The sequence below is a fragment of the Penicillium verhagenii genome (genome assembly GCF_028828195.1).
Source record: "Penicillium verhagenii strain IBT 33310 chromosome Unknown utg000007l_segment0_segment0, whole genome shotgun sequence".
Taxonomy (NCBI): domain Eukaryota; kingdom Fungi; phylum Ascomycota; class Eurotiomycetes; order Eurotiales; family Aspergillaceae; genus Penicillium; species Penicillium verhagenii.
The window spans coordinates 1,885,653-1,901,477 of record NW_026643171.1 but is presented as its reverse complement, the minus strand read 5'-3'; the positions used below and the strand labels follow the sequence as shown (position 1 = coordinate 1,901,477).

The 15,825-nt window shown below is 48.4% G+C and overlaps 8 protein-coding genes across 8 annotated transcripts; 6 read left to right on the top strand and 2 right to left on the bottom strand.

Moving 5' to 3' along the window:
• Positions 1–616: 616 nt before the first annotated feature.
• Positions 617–1,204, top strand: N7466_007396 (TEA/ATTS domain family-domain-containing protein; the record flags this gene model as incomplete). Its single annotated transcript, XM_057166785.1, has 1 exon — positions 617–1,204. The coding sequence occupies one exon, from the start codon at positions 617–619 to the stop codon at positions 1,202–1,204; it is 588 nt and encodes a 195-aa protein (XP_057019826.1).
• Positions 1,205–1,692: 488 nt separating this feature from the next.
• N7466_007395 (uncharacterized protein) lies at positions 1,693–2,729 on the top strand (the record flags this gene model as incomplete). Its single annotated transcript, XM_057166784.1, has 3 exons — positions 1,693–2,005; positions 2,092–2,349; positions 2,419–2,729. 3 exons carry the CDS (start codon positions 1,693–1,695, stop codon positions 2,727–2,729), a joined length of 882 nt encoding a protein of 293 aa, XP_057019825.1.
• A 1,101-nt stretch (positions 2,730–3,830) lies between these two features.
• Positions 3,831–5,801, top strand: N7466_007394 (uncharacterized protein; the record flags this gene model as incomplete). The annotated part of the gene is made up of 1 exon (XM_057166783.1): positions 3,831–5,801. The coding sequence occupies one exon, from the start codon at positions 3,831–3,833 to the stop codon at positions 5,799–5,801; it is 1,971 nt and encodes a 656-aa protein (XP_057019824.1).
• A 112-nt stretch (positions 5,802–5,913) lies between these two features.
• On the bottom strand, positions 5,914–7,095 carry N7466_007393 (fungal specific transcription factor domain-containing protein; the record flags this gene model as incomplete). Its single annotated transcript, XM_057166782.1, has 1 exon — positions 5,914–7,095. The coding sequence occupies one exon, from the start codon at positions 7,093–7,095 to the stop codon at positions 5,914–5,916; it is 1,182 nt and encodes a 393-aa protein (XP_057019823.1).
• A 1,810-nt stretch (positions 7,096–8,905) lies between these two features.
• N7466_007392 (FAD-dependent oxidoreductase) lies at positions 8,906–11,637 on the top strand (the record flags this gene model as incomplete). The annotated part of the gene is made up of 5 exons (XM_057166781.1): positions 8,906–9,207; positions 9,286–9,560; positions 9,623–9,993; positions 10,063–10,811; positions 10,896–11,637. The coding sequence occupies 5 exons, from the start codon at positions 8,906–8,908 to the stop codon at positions 11,635–11,637; spliced, it is 2,439 nt and encodes an 812-aa protein (XP_057019822.1).
• A 273-nt stretch (positions 11,638–11,910) lies between these two features.
• Positions 11,911–12,877, bottom strand: N7466_007391 (DnaJ domain protein; the record flags this gene model as incomplete). Its single annotated transcript, XM_057166780.1, has 2 exons — positions 11,911–12,653; positions 12,730–12,877. The coding sequence occupies 2 exons, from the start codon at positions 12,875–12,877 to the stop codon at positions 11,911–11,913; spliced, it is 891 nt and encodes a 296-aa protein (XP_057019821.1).
• Positions 12,878–13,296: 419 nt separating this feature from the next.
• Positions 13,297–13,959, top strand: N7466_007390 (putative DRAP deaminase; the record flags this gene model as incomplete). The annotated part of the gene is made up of 1 exon (XM_057166779.1): positions 13,297–13,959. One exon carries the CDS (start codon positions 13,297–13,299, stop codon positions 13,957–13,959), a length of 663 nt encoding a protein of 220 aa, XP_057019820.1.
• A 411-nt stretch (positions 13,960–14,370) lies between these two features.
• N7466_007389 (OB-fold domain-containing protein) lies at positions 14,371–15,555 on the top strand (the record flags this gene model as incomplete). Its single annotated transcript, XM_057166778.1, has 2 exons — positions 14,371–14,503; positions 14,741–15,555. 2 exons carry the CDS (start codon positions 14,371–14,373, stop codon positions 15,553–15,555), a joined length of 948 nt encoding a protein of 315 aa, XP_057019819.1.
• Positions 15,556–15,825: the final 270 nt, after the last annotated feature.

Below are 15,825 nucleotides of genomic sequence, written 5' to 3'. Positions count from 1 at the left end.
ATATCAAAATGCAACAATTGAAACATTGAAACCGGGAACTCGGCACGGCACAAAATTGTTCTGCGGGACAGGCCGATGACCCCCACTAATTCCCGGTTTGAGTCGTTTGTCCTCCAATCCCATCAAAGCACTCGCATGAATCTCTCGGGTGGCATCAAGGTGGAGATCTAACTCGCCGAGGGCGTTCCACATGTCGGTGATTCGGTAGAATTCGGCGGTTTGGGAGATTCGTCAGTTGACGGAAATGCCAAGAAGCCTAGAAGGTTGTGCGGACCCACTTTGATCCATACTCCCATATCAGTATATGATATATCTCTGAGACAGATGATCGACCTAGCCCTGGAAGAGAGCTGCAAGACAAGTTTTGGCTTTGGTAAAAATCAGCGATTTCCAGGCCGTGAAATTTGTGGAACTACCCTGGTTCTCTGGGAGCAGTGTTCGTGTGTTTATTAATGAATATGCAGGTCATCGCGCTGGCACATAATGCGGAACATACCCCTCTCTCCTTCCCGATGTTTTCCCCGCTACCATGATCAAATCTTACATCCTTGAACTAAGACGGTCTTTCACACCTGAATGATCTCAAAATATCCTTAGGTATTACTCCGACGCGAGTATGGAGACTACTTCTGAAAACAAACCAACACTGAGGGATTCTCGCCGCCCCCACGCTTCGACTGCTCATAGCACCGAGTCTTTGAGCGAGCAGATAGGCCAAATAGGCGCTTGGGCCAAGAGACCCTCGAACACACAAGACGAACCGTACCTGATTAAGGACGCTTCGACTGCTAATAGCACCGAGTCTTTGAGCGAGCAGATAGACAAAATAGGCGCTTGGGCCAAGAGACCCTCGAACACACAAGACGAACCGTACCTGATTAAGGGTTACCTGAACTCACCACAATATCAACAGTATAAAAAAGCGGGCATCCGCGAACGCATTGATTGGACCCCGGAACTTGAGCATTCTTTACAAGAAGGTTCGCATGGTTGGCCATCGTGGAATGATGATATGCTTACCACATCTTCTTCCATAGCTCTTATAGCAAACCAACCCGCTATATTCCCTGAGCCCGGTCGCATCAATTTGCTAGCCCGTCATGTTCAATCGGGAGGCGAATCTTTGACGGCAATAGACATATCTGAGCATTTGAGGGTATTGGATACTTATCTCGGAGGCAACACGGACTGTGAGTCAATATGACACGTCTGGCCAGACCACCAACCTCAACTGATGGGCCTCAATAGGGGAATATCATACTGGAACTCGGGATTTGTTCATGTTTGATGACATAGAATATAGCCCCGTGCAATATCCTTCGTGGACATCGGACCCCTTGGAGCAGCCGGCAAAATCGGGACCAGGGTCTAAGAGAAAGCGGGTTCTCGGCAACCGAACCAAGGCCGGTTGTGTGACTTGTCGCCGCAGGAAAAAGAAATGCGATGGACAGCATCCAGCTTGCAAGTGTTTCTGATGGTCTTCTCTCGCGTCAGTTGTGATGCGGAGGAAGCTATTGTGGCTCGTCAAGGTTATTGTGCTAACTTCGAATGCTAGGTAATAATTGCCTTCGTGGAGACTTTCTATGTGAAGGTTACAATTCGGGAAGTACATCACAGAGACCATTGAACTCGAAGACAGATACCCTACAGACCAAAGAAGAGTCATCTCAAACCCGTGGCCCATTTATTGCGATGTCAGATGCGGATTTTCATTATATTCTTGAGCCTAGAAGAAATCGAGCTAGTGGTTCTACTAGGTCTCTCACCATACCAGATACTGGCAGACACGACTTGATTTTTGCGATCGCAGAGCAAATTTCAAACGCCGCATACGAATCGATTGGATCTTTGGATGAAGAAGCCGTGAACAGAATCTGTAAGACTTTACCAAGACTGTTGGAAGGGCTGTCCATGAGCATTGGCCAGCAGAATCCCTCTTCAGAGGAGCACATGGCCGTTATGTTATTCATACGCAAATACTGCCGGTACAAACAACCCAGCTACGGTATCTTGTGAACCATTCGCCATGCTAACTTACATAATCTAGAGACATAACCACAGGTTGTCGGTCGATTCTTTTGCTTTTTACAGACAATGTCACTTTGAACAATCGCGACAGTCCTGGGGTGGCTGGGATGGAAAAGAATAAGGGGCCGCAAGGTATCGGTCTGGCAAAGGAGCCCGATGGCTCCATAGAGCCACCGCTGCTGGGCATGGATTACCCAGCACCCTCCAGTGACAATGAAGATGACAAGCCGAGCCCGTACTTACCTGGCATTCAAGCCTGCGTCTCTCTAATACAATCTGACATAGGCTTCACCAAGCTACAATCCGATATCCACCGAGAATGTACGATGATCTCCACGGAACCATACACATTGATTAAGGTATCTAGAAAAATATACAGAATGCTATCAGATCTCACAGAAGTCAACCGGAGTGAGCCTCCAGAAAATATCATCATGACATTCAAGGTTGATTGGGATCCACTCGATTTTCTCCAGCGGGAGTATCCTGAGTCATCCCAGAATAAACTCGGGAACTCTGTTGTGCTGACAGGGTCGATCGAGATGGCACAAGCACAGACTTGCTCAGAATATCTCAGACAAACATGGCCATGTAGCGGACTCGATATTTTAAAGCTTATTCAAGATGGGGTCGACAATAATTGGCCATCTCAGCTTTCATGTGAGCCAGCTCTAGTCCAGAACTGCCAGGAATATTATTAATATCCATTTCAAGGCAAATTGCCAAATGATACACACGTCACATGTACCATGACAGCACCTGAGAATCCTACGCAGAGGGCCATTTATGTGACAGTAAATGGTCTTTCAAGCTGGATTGTGGAAGTTGGCGAGGTTATCTCGTGGATGGGGTCTGCTTTGAGATCCTCTCCATTTGATGACCGTCTCACCTTCTGCTCGCCTCAATGTTGGGTCCCTGTTGGGAATAAAACCACCTATAGGTTAGGGCGGGATATCTCAGGACCAAACACACACAAACTGGAATGTGCAATCGACTTTTCATATTTTGCAATGAGAAGGGACACTGCGGGAATTGGCCAATGCTGGCGCGGTTTGTTCAAAAGCCCCGTGGTGGTGGAAGGATATCCAATATCCCGCAGACCGGGCTTCAACAAGGGCTTAGAAATCCCTTTGGCAATGATGGCATTGTTAGCGGGAACAAATCGAGTTCATCAATTTTCGGGCAAACTGTTCTTGAAGAGCTTTTCTATGATTCTCATGCCCACGGAATACATGAGAAATCTTATACTTTGGCATTTGATCTCGTCCGATGACAGCGACACTCGAATATCCTATGATGCTGGTGTGCAACTCGCTAATGAGGAAATAAAACTTCCTCATTTACAGAGCTCTCGTCATATCCTGGGTTGGTGTTCAAGAATGCAGTTCCTTGCAGGTGAGCTATCAAAAACAATCATAAAAGAAGCCAACAAATGGGTAACCGTTCAGCTAACTTCAATAGGCTCTCATGACGCATTCTACGATGTCAAAGCTTCCAATCTCCCAAGGGCTTCAGTCGATTGCCTCCTCGCAAATGCGTCCATATCTCCAGGGTTCAATGTCACCGAGGGAGCAGGGGCAATGGCTTTTGGCCAGAAAAACCCGAGGATTCGTGACATGCGCAGACATTACATACAAAAGTTGAAGTGGATCGAAAAAAAAGTTGTTCTTCTTTGGGACCATAAGCACAAACGCGGGTGGTTGGTAAACGGAGCTACTGCTCTTCTCCATCTCGTGCGCGCTTCTCTCGAATTGGACAGACATGGTCCCTTTTCTGCGGCAACGGTCTTCGATCCAGCTAAAATGCATTATCCTTCACCCTATGGACCAACCTCTGCGTCCTGGGTACTGGGAAATGATTCAAACACCAGACTACCCATCTACGATGGAGACGATGACCCGGTAGTATTTCACGAACATGTGAACAGATTCTATGAGATACTAGAGAAGGCATTCGATTACCAATCAGCTGCAATTGCTGCACATCCAAAACTTTGCGCATCTCGATCATATTTAGAAGGTTGGGACTTTGAGAGCCTGGCTACAGAGCGTGACCCAATTCTTGCAAGAGCAACAAAGCTGGATTCAGCCGGGATGGCCTGGGTTGATCTGATTCGATCTGTTCGTGCAATCACTCTCTTCGGTCGCGAGTTCGGTGACATTATCCACCCCGTTGATGCCTGTTCGAAATGGAGTCGGGTCCCCTGCGGAAAGTCTTACCTTGTAATTTCTCACGAAGATCTTAAAGATATCGTCGATTCTTGGTGCGGAGATTTGCATTCAAGTCCAAGGATGTTGACTGATAAGATAATCTGGCATACCTCGAACAACACCTCAACGAAATGTCGATGCATTCCCGCAGAGGAGATTCCGCATTCTGACATCGCCCAAGTTCTTCTACCATCAACAGTGGCCTCTCAAATTCCCGGCCAAAAGCTCCACAGAGAAGAAAACGAAGAGGGTGCCTACATCTTCGGGCTGAATCCAAACAATTTATGGCATTGGCCGGAGACTGGCGATCCATCTCCACCACCTACCTCGCTGGTTTGCAAGCATGAACACGAAAATGGTCCTTCTGTCTCGCATGAAAATGGAGTTGGAGAGAGGCACGACTCAACAAGTTTGACTCAGAATGGTAGCCAGGGCCAGTATCCTGTACAGCGACGTGAAGAGTTATTACGGCAACCATCTACACTCTTGACGAGCGATAGTTATACTATTGGGATTATCTGCGCCCTTCATCTAGAGCTCATGGCCGTTCAAATTCTGTTTGATAGCACCCATGAAGTCGCGGTCTCATCGAAAGACCCCAACTCCTACCGCTTTGGATCGATAAATCAACATAATGTCGTTACAACCTGTCTTCCGGACGGTGAATATGGAACCAATTCAGCCGCCAGCGTGGCTTCAAACATGAAACGAAGCTTCGGTTCCCTGCAGATTTGCCTGTTCGTAGGCATCGGAGGGGGCGCCCCTTCTGCGCGCCACGATATCCGGCTGGGTGATGTCGTCGTGAGCACGCCAGTCGGGAAAGACATTGGAGTGATTCAGTATGATATGATCAAGACCCTGGAGAACGGCCGTTCCCAGATGAACGGATACTTGCAACCACCTCCCAGGACCGTCAGGTCAGTGCTGAGTGTCATGCAGTCCGACCCCAAACACTCAAGGCCAAACTTAGGGCCATATTTGCAGGCCATAAGTGATGCGAATGGGGATTACGGCAGCCCAGATGTATCCACCGACAATCTCTACGAATCCTTATATTCTCATCCTGAAGACATGGAAACTTGTGACGGATGTGACGTGTCTATGATTCGGCCAAGACTGGCAAGAACAAGTAGACTGCCAAGAGTGCATTATGGCTTGATTGGATCAGGAAATCAAGTGATGAGAGATGCAAAAATAAGAGATGCTTTGGCAAAAAAGCACAATGTGCTTTGTTTTGAGATGGAAGCTGCTGGCGTCATGAACGTCTTACCTTCCCTCATCATTCGCGGCATATGCGACTACTCTGACTCACATAAAAACAACCGGTGGCAGAAGTATGCTGCCGCGACCGCTGCAGCATATACCAAACTTCTCTTGTCTCACTTAAAGCCTGGTTTGGACTCGAAATACATTCTTTCTTCTCTCGATCAACAATTCAGCTTTGATGAACCCGAGAAACATCATGTCTGGATAGGTGGACGGAAAAGCTCTGGTGATGACAGAGGAACTGTGAAAAGACAACGCACAATGGGGACATCTTTTCAGTCAAATCCATGGAGGTGAGCGCGGTGCTTTGCGGCCACCTGGGCAACTTGATTCCAAAGTTCTTCTCATTCAAATGTTCCATTTCAATGGATCATGTTTATACTAGCATGTACTGCATTTGTCAATTTTTTCAACCGGACATATTATTCGAAATGATGCCACTGAGTTCCTGCATTTCATGATCCCACAAACCCTGCAAAACGAGTATAATCAGCAAATGTTGGAAACAAGGCGCAACGTACAACGTATTTCTTACCCAGTCAAACATCTCAAATGCCCAATCGGTATTCAACAGATCCTGCAAACACCCCAAAGTTAAGGGATCTTGCATTTCCACTCTTCCGTCTGCAGACCCCGAGAGAGATCCAGGGAGAGCCTGCCTATCCTGATCATTGGAGAGAACCGGGCCCGAGGAGTGCAGAGTAATATTTGCATCGCCCGACTGTACCAGTTTAAACATCGCGGCCAACGTATCAGCAGCCTGAGAGGTCTCAAACGACGGCTCTGGAGCAACCTTCCAGATATTGTACAAGCTCCTCAGTAGCTCGATGAAGCCAGCAATTTTCTTGGAGTGTGATTGCTTTTCAGCCTGCGATAAATTGATGATCTCGAAGCAGATAATCATGGCAGCCGTCAAGCAATCTGTGATGCACATGGAAGCGCCAAACCAAGTTCTTCGATATTGGCGAGCCCGCGGTATGATCTCCTGGAATAGCTTAATTTGAAGTTCGATTATTCGCTGTGCGGCATGAGCGCACGTCCTTCGGAGATCCTGATTCATGCTTTCGCCCCGATTTGATAACAGGTACTGCCTATGCAAGATACAGCGCGCGCGTTGGAACGTGATTTCCAACATGTGTCGCTCAATAATGAGATCGTTATCTGCCTTCGGACAGTTGTAGTCGAGAGCATGCATGCGCAAGAGGGGTGGGATGTGGTCCCGGGCGACTTCAAGGTCGTTATTTAGTTTGAGAGTCTCGTCGTATATTAGTTTCTTGGATGATATAGTATCCATCATCTCATTGTAGACCGTCATGATCCGTCTGAGGGCGACCATGTAAGTGATGCTGGTAGGCCTTTTGGATATAGATTGTGATGGTGGTAGCTCGACGGTTGTTGGTCCGAAATCTTCGTCTATGATATCTCGTGGGAACTCGGTATCGCCCAGTTTTCCTGTGATAACCCTTGGGACGCCGATGAGACACGACACCATGCAATCGGCGACTTGCAAGAAAAGCCACGTTCGTCGACGCATTTCCGCTTCGAATACGGAGATATTGGAATATAGTTGAGCGTCTTGATGGTAGCCCATTATTATGGCCAAGCGGATGCATATTCCCAACAGTACCGAGACACTGGTTTTCGGAGTATTGCTGGACAAGAACTCGACCCCCAAGTAAATCCCGAGAGCTTCAACCTTATAGTGACCAGGAATTGTGTAATCTGAACTTGCGAGACAGAGAGCGCAGCTTTTTCGATAAAAGTCAAAGGTTTCGGGTAATTCGGATTTTACTTCAGATATGGTATTTTTTGTTATGTGGTCAATCCATACTGCGCAGGACATTATGCCGTATAGACACGCCAGCCATGCCGGGGGAACTTTCGTAGGATTGTTCCACATTTCATTGCACTATTTCGATTGCCTAAGATTAGCTTGTGACCAAAATGGTATTCTTGGAGCTTATCCTCTTCAGTATACCTCGCTTATAAAATTAAGACGATGAACAAAGCCTGCGTAGATCGAGGTTCAGCTGTCATGTACTGGCTCTTTAAAAGAAAGGTTCATACATTGAGAGGGTTCCCTTGAGTTGAGATAGGTAGCGACTAGGCTTTCTACCGTTTCTCGAGAAGGTAATGCTGCGAGAAGGTCATTCATCGACATCTGCCCTGACAACCCTGTCAACAGATAGGATCCATGGGACGTTCGCGGCGATTCATCGTTAATTCCATTGTTAGTATGAGAACTCCCTCCTTTCAGTGCTTTGGTCTAGCTATGGAATTAGAGGGATGCAACGGGACATGTAAGGAGGCTTGGTTTGCTTACAGCATCCCTGATCGTTTGCCAATGAGCAGAGTTGATGTATCTTGTGCCGCCTGGCCCAGACAGAAGTAGTCCGTTTGCGTGGTTACTTTGGTTGGTGCGTTTGTGGCCTTGCATTAGCCCCTCGGTATTAGAAACAAGATTTCCAAGGCCTGCGGTCGGATTCGCTTGCGAAGCGATGAATTTCTCTAGCTGTTTTATTCTTTCCTCCAGGTGATGGATGCGGTCAGGCGGATGGGTTCCTCTATCTGCATTCCTCACTGCATCTGCAAGGTTTGTAGCGTATCGACAGGAAGTCTCCTCCTTCCGCTTTACACAATTGTCGCAAGGCAATTTTCGGTTGCATTTTAGCCTATAGAGATAAATAAGCACTTCCAAGGTTGAGTTGAGGCTGAGATATTCTAGGTAACAATGGCATGCCGCATGATACGCGGGGCTAGTAAAATGGGGCCTTATCTCTCTCCTTTAAACGCTAGACTGGTAACATACTTTCTCTGGCGACACAAGGAACATGATTGGATGACTCGTGGCTTTTGATCTCTTCTTTTGCGGTCATTGGCAGGTTTCCCGAGACCCGCTGGAAGCTGGCCTGTCCCCATGAGATTGAAAGGTATTGACTTAAATGCAGATATCTCGGGAGAACTGGCGGACTCGGAGATGAGAGTAGATACTCTGGAGTCTGTAGTATCAAGAATTATGAAATGATGATCTGTCGGACGCGGCCGGGATTCTCGGATTTCACGGATTTCTGGTATTTTTTCAAGAGTACAAGTGGGTCTCGAAGGATCGACAACCTTGACGACCAAATTGGGCTTGAAGTGCCTCTCTAGCCGGCTCCTTCAAACGCGGACTCTTTCTTAGCACGACGAGTTATCCTCAGTCAAGTGGAGATTAAGCTAACGTGCCGCGAGTCCCAGGGGATTTCATTTCCAAGATGGGGGCGGTAAAAAAAAATAACTCGAATATGTAGTAGAACAATGCTGATCATAAAAGGAGTCGATCGCCCCATCCTAGAGATTGTAGCGGTCAATCGCTTCATTGAGCATTGAATATCTTTCTGCCAAGTCCAGGGCTCTGCAGGATGGAGAACGAAGGAAATAAATCCCGCGTGATCATCGTTGGTGGTTCGGTTGCGGGCCTGACTCTCGCTCATTGCTTGGAGAAAAGCAATATCGAATATGTGGTGTTGGAATCGCATTGCGATATCGCACCTGAAGTGGGTGCTTCAATTGGAATTCTTCCAAATGGTGCGCGCACTTTGGATCAGTTAGATCTGTTTGATGATATCTTGAATGAATGTCGGCCATTGGAGAGGGCCTTCACCTGGACCGACAAGGGCAAACTCATCGTTGAGACCGAAGCCCCCCTTGCATACGAAGAAAGGTAAGAGCCTTCTTCACAGTTGTCGGTATATACTAGTAGGTATATGACTGGGCTGTACTAACAATGAACATTGTGTAGGCATGGATATTCTGTCTCATTCCTCGATCGCCAGTTCTTGTTGAGGATTCTACACGACAGATTAGGCGAAAATCAAAAGCGAGTCCACACAAGTAAAAAGGTCGTCAAGGTGGAGCACTTACCAGAAAAAGCCTTGGTTCACTGCGCCGATGGATCGGTCTTTGAGGGAGATATAGTCGTGGGGGCAGACGGAGTGAGAAGTACTGTGAGAGAGCAGATGTGGCAGCACATGGAATCCATCGGATTGGAAAAAGAGGCGGAGAAGGAAAGAGCCAGTATGTCCAAGTTTCTTCATCTCGAGCTCGCTATCACGGCACATAGTACTAATCAGCACTAGTCCTGTCATCGGAATACTCTTGCATATTTGGAATTTCGACCGCAACCCCAGGCTTAATTCCTGGACACAGTCATCGGACATATGCAGAAGACTTCTCTGCCTTGACCATCATAGGCAAAAATGGCCGTGTCTTCTGGTTTTTGTTTGCCAAGTTCGACAAGGTCTACTCTGGATCAGAGATTCCTCGCTTCACTGCAGAGGATATGAAGACGCAGCTCGATCGATTCTCTGACAAGCCAATCACGGATACTGTTCCTTTCTCAGCCATCCGCCAAAACACTGTATCCAGCAGCTATTTGGCACTCGAAGAGGGTTTCCACAACCATTGGTGTAGTGGCCGAATTGTTTGTATTGGAGACTCTGCACACAAGGTATGATTCACCATGGACAAACCTGATTTCTTTTTTCGATCTCGTTTTCTAACGTGATACACACCACAGATGACTCCTAACCAGGGACAAGGCGGCAACAGCGCGGTGGAGAGCGCTGCAGCATTAGCAAACTCTCTTACTGAGCTGCTTCAAAAGTCATCGACCGAAAAGATCCCACTTGAAGACATCAAAAGCTGTTTAAGTAATTGGCAGACAGCACGACAACCGAGGGTGAAAGAAGTCTGCATCAAAGCGAATGCCCTCACTCGACTGGAAGCTTGCGCAACATTCAAGGATCGAGTTATTGCATTGCACCTGCTCCCATACCTGGATAACTACTTGCTTAACCGCGCTTCCAAGACATTTTCCGGAGCAGAAAGAATCAATTATCTCCCACTACCGCCCAGAGCATCAGACTGCACCATGCCACTTCATCTTGGCGCAGAGCGTTCGAGCAATGGAGCGCTCTGGAAACGAGGACTTTGGGCTACTCCCCTCCTTGGATGGTATGCAGCTGCAAATATCACAATGGGATCTGCAAAGGCAGGTTTCATGCCACATCTGATCTCAATACTTCGCCAGGGAGCCTGGACATTCAGTGGCGGAGAGACTCTCAGTCTGACCGCGCCATTGTACAAAATCCCCATCCTTGATCGAACCTTCTCAGCTCTGATTACTTGCTTCCTTCCCTCTATCAGTGGATCTGATGCAGTATCAAACTCTCAAATGGTTTCGTTCCTAGCCGACGTTGGCCCAGTCTATGCGATCTGGCTACTTGAGAGCTATCGCCAGGGAAGCGCTGGACTGGACATGATCCTGTAAGTCTGCCAGTATTCCTTTACGAAGTCGAGTTTGTGGTTTTTGTTATTGGGACTAACATGTTTTCTCTTTCTTTTGCACAGGGCTGTAACTGCGGGCATGGCTTTCCAGCTAAAGGGAATTGGAAAGATTGCTCCTTTGTATCTCGCAATGGAGTACATCCGATCCACCCCTTCATCACCAAAGGAAGAAAATCGCGACATCAAGACGATTGCCTTAAAGTCATTCCTGCCAGCCATGATCGCCGGCTATTACTTGCCAACATTTGCCATGTTCTTCGCCCCGACAGTTGAATCCCGCCGATCTTACAACGCCATATGGCAATTGTTCCCGTTGGTGGTTCCCTTGCTTCAAGTTCCTGTCTGTCTATTGGCGAGAAAACCCCGTTCCAAGACTGAACGAAAGGAAAAGAAACCCCGAAGCCACAAAAAGAACATGATCTGGACTCGCATGACCTACGGTTCGTTGGCTGCGATCTCAGGACTGTCTTTTATTTACGCACGGTGGTCTGCTCCTCCAGGCTCAACCTTGGCTCGGATCTTTTTACCTGGCCTGTTTGAGCACAGTCAGCCAGTTTCTTCTTTTTCCCAGGGCATTGCTCTATTCCTGAAGTATGATGAGATCTTCTCTCTTGGTGCCGGTCTTTATTGGATGGGACTGAGGTTCCGGGAGCTGCAGCAATCTGGAGTGCCTGTTTCGTGGTGGAAATCGGTGGGTGCTTTGGTAGGAACTACTGTCACACTTGGCCCCGGTGCAGCACTGGCGTTGGGCTGGGGATGGCGAGAGGAAGCTTTGGCGAGGGTCCCCGCCGTGGAAAGTAAATAATTCCTGTTAATTTGTACTATATATGGGATTTGACCCTGCAACACTAGATGCAAATGCAAGTATAGAGCAGCTTCTTAGTAGGTAGGTAATACACATGATACATGATAAATTTATTTCATATTCCTATCCATGGATGAGGTTTAGACAAGAGGCTGATGGTTCTCGCCGAAAAAAAAACATTTGAAACGAAGCACTCATGAACATCATAACATAAAGACCATAGTAACAATGGGTGATATAGTACATACGGGGGACGAAGAACCAGGACATAGCCTATGCCCTAGACTTCTTCTGCTTTGACTTCTTCCGCGCCCCCATCGCAGCAAAGGCCTCCTCAGAAGGCTCATCAGCCGGGCCACGCTTCTGCCGACTAGGCTGAATGTACTTCTCCTCCAACTGCGCCAGGAATCCCTGGCCCCGCTGCTGCTGGCGTTTGGTGATCAGCGCCAGCAAGTCATCCTCCCCAGCATCCGAGCCCTTCGAAGCCTTGGAAGCAGCAGCGGCCTTCTTTTTCTTCTTCTCCTCAACCTCCTTCCCTAGCTTCTCTGCCTCCTTAGCCTCCTTCTCCGCACGCTTCCTGCGCTGTTCCCGCTTCTTCTCCGGTTCCTGCGAGTACTTCTTGTAGTCCTTCACCTCCTTGTCCGCAATAGCTTGGTCGATGGTAGCTCGGAAGCGCTCGTCGTCATCGAGGACATTGCAAAGCATCACCGACTGGTAAATCTTATCCAGATCGCCTCCGTGTCTTTCGTACGCTTCCAGTAGGTCTCGCTTCTCCTCGTCGGAGTTCTGGTATTTCTTCTGGAAGTCGGAAATCGTTTGTACGTCCAGCATTGCGGAGAGCTGCTCGCGGTAGAATTCCATCCAGTCGAAGTCGCCATCCTCGCCGAGGACTTCGCTGGTGTTTCCGGTGCGGTCGTATAGGTTGCGTCGGCGTGGGTCTGAGAGCACGCCGTAGGCTAGGGCGATCTGTTGGAACTTTGTGTGGGCTGCATCACGGGCGTCTTCGCTGACCTTGTCTTTGGGTTTGTTAGCGTGTTTTTTGGGTGATATTGTGTCTTTGAAGCTTTGCAGCTTTGGGGCTTAGAAGCTTACCAGGGTGGTGCTTGAGTGCATTTTTCTTGTAGGCAGATTTGATTGCTTCTGGGGTTGCTGTTGACTCGACGCCTAGGATCTTGTAGAGATCCTCTTCTACCACCGGGGGTTCCTCTGGGATTCTCTCGGTTCCTGTAGCCTTCGGCATCGTGTATTTTTGGTGATATGAAACAAAATAAGACCGGAAGATAGAGGTGAGTTTGATTGGTGAAGATTAATTGTGGTTGAGATAAGAAGACCCGGCGCGGAAAATGGACGCGATTTTGACGCGCCTACCGCATTATCATTCCATCCTTATTCCGTCATAGGCAATAAGCTTCCCCGTTGATCCCCCCACTTCAATTTCACTTCATCTTTCTTCAATCAAGCCAGAAAGTGAACTTCATTCTGCCAACGCTATCAATTAAAATAAGGGATTCCTTTGAAATCGCCAAACATTGCTATTCGCCATTCTACAGTCTAAATCCTCCCATATCTATCACTTACAACTGCTACAAAGTACCAATTTGAACCAGTACTACCACCAAAGAACCCCCACCCCAGCTCATCAACACCACACCACCCATCATGACATCCAACGCCCCCCACAGACCCTACATGCGAAAATGCATAGTACTAGCCTCCCAATCCCCACCCCGCCCAACCAACTTCCGCGTCGGCGCAATCCTGCTCTCCCGCGCAGACAACGACCCCACCTTCCAAGACGACCGTATCCTCTCAACAGGCTACACAATGGAACTACAAGGCAACACCCACGCCGAACAATGCTGCCTCTCCAACTTCGCAGCAGTCCACAGCGTTCCCGAAGACGAAGTAGCCTCCGTGCTCCCGGTTGAAGCAGGCCGCAAGCTCGTGATGTACGTGACCATGGAGCCGTGCGGCAAGCGACTCTCCGGGAATGCGCCCTGTGTGCAGCGGATTACGCGCACAAGGGAGGGCGGTCGCCCGGGTGTGCATAAGGTGTATTTTGGCGTCAAGGAGCCGGGCACTTTTGTGGGGGAGAGCGAGGGGTGTCGGATGCTTGATAGTGCGGGGGTGGAGTGGGAGTATGTTGAGGGCTTTGAGAAGGAGATTTTGAAGGTTGCTATGGCTGGTCATGAGAATTCGGAGGAGAAGGTTAAGGAGGCTTTGGGGGATAAGGCCCAGGGTCGGGATGGGGAGCTGGGGTCCGAGGAGGCTCCGAGGAATCCGAAGAAGAGGATGATGGAGGGGGAGAATATTATATATTAGATGAAATTATGAGTAATGTTGATGGATGTCGGCCCTGAAGATAAAATGAAATTTGGTTATGCGCTTGCATTTGAAGGTGCTCGCGGTTTAATTCTATAAAATCTACCTTAAATTGTTAAGGTAGGTCTCTAGTACATAGTACTAGTATGTAGGGACAACCTTCCAAGGTGGAAATCCATGCAGGTGATTTATTACAGGAATTGAGTACCATACTACCTACTACCTATCTCAATAACTAAGATCAACATGAAATCACATTTTATTAGAAAATATGTGAGTAAAATCAGAACACGCCAAAGATCCTATACATAGAACTTAGAAGGCGCGTCTCCACGTGACGCGCCCATCCATCTCTGCATCATCATCCGACAAAACTAAATAATTTCCAACCTCCAACGAGAAAATGATCCAATGGCGACAGCTGAAGATGTGGATCCAATCATATACCCTGCATACTGCTTCAAGGCCTCGCCAACACACTTCGCTTGGGTGAAGATGGCGATAGCAGATGTGCACCGACTAAAGAAACCCAGGAACTTTGAAGGTAAGTGATCTGTGAACCTTTGCTTTTCAACCCTCGTCCGGCACTTTTTCTTGTATTCAACAATTTAAGCTATAATTCTATTCACTTTTGAATTGGCTCGTTCTACTTGATGGTTACTCTCACCATTTGAATCAACCCATGTCCCCCTCTTCACCTAGTATTCCAAAGAACGAAACATACCATATGGACCCGCAGTATATACATGATTCCCAACGCCCATACTCACAAAAACCACAGGCCAAAAAGTATTCTTCTACAAAAACCACCCAGTGCGCTTCGTCACCGTGGCAGGTCTCATCGTATCCAGAACAGAAGTCTTTCGCCGCACAATCCTCACCCTAGATGACAGCAGCGGCGCAACGATCGAAGTGGCAGTCCTCCACTCAACCGATCCAAAGCACACAGCATCAACTGTACCAGCCCCAACAGCCGCCCAAGGTCGCGGCCCCGCAATCCAAGAGGGCGGCGGCAGCGGCAGTATGGAAGACTACGAGGCCGATCAGGCCGCGTTCACCATCACGGGAGATTCCAGCGCCAGCGCCCTTCAAGCGGCGATGGCGCGAAAAGAGCCGGTGCATACGACCGCGACGGATCTGACGATCCTCGACATCTCGGCTCTGGTCCCTGGCGTAACGGTCAAGGTCAAGGGGACGCTCGGCTCGTTCCGGTCGATTATGCAGCTGCACCTGGAGCGTTTTACGGTGCTGCGCGACACGAATGCGGAGATGCAGTTTGTTTTTGAGCGGCTGCAGTTCCTTGTTGAGACGCTTAATGTGCCGTGGGTGCTTTGTGAGGAGGAGGTTGAGGAGTTACGTGTTGAGGGGCGTGAGGCGGCGTTGCGGGATGTGGAGGAGAGGGAGAAGGCGCTGAGGAAGATTAAGAGGAAGGCGGAGAGGGAGGAGAAGGATGAGAGGCATATTGCGAGGAGGTATAAAGCTGAGGAGCGGGAGCGGGAGAAGGATGCGGGCGCTTGTAGGGAGGATGGCATTCGGGTTATGAGAGAGATTTGGGAGAGGAAGAGGTCTAGGTTGCAGGGTGAGGGAGGGTCATAAATACTACCTACTAGTACTATGCGATGTATACTAGGTCCAAGATTGGGGGGCGCTAGGCGAATTCGGTTTTATATGCATAATATTCATTAGGGTTCTATCGCACATTTTCCATTCCATCGCAGACAAGCTTGCAAAATTCGAACAAGACTTGGACATGAGAGTCGTCAGTCGTCATACTTAACCAAGAGGTATCTTCATGCCATATGAGACGCCGAGCTGAATAGGATAGAAACAGGAAGTCAAAGAGTAAAGACAAAAAGAAAGATCGAA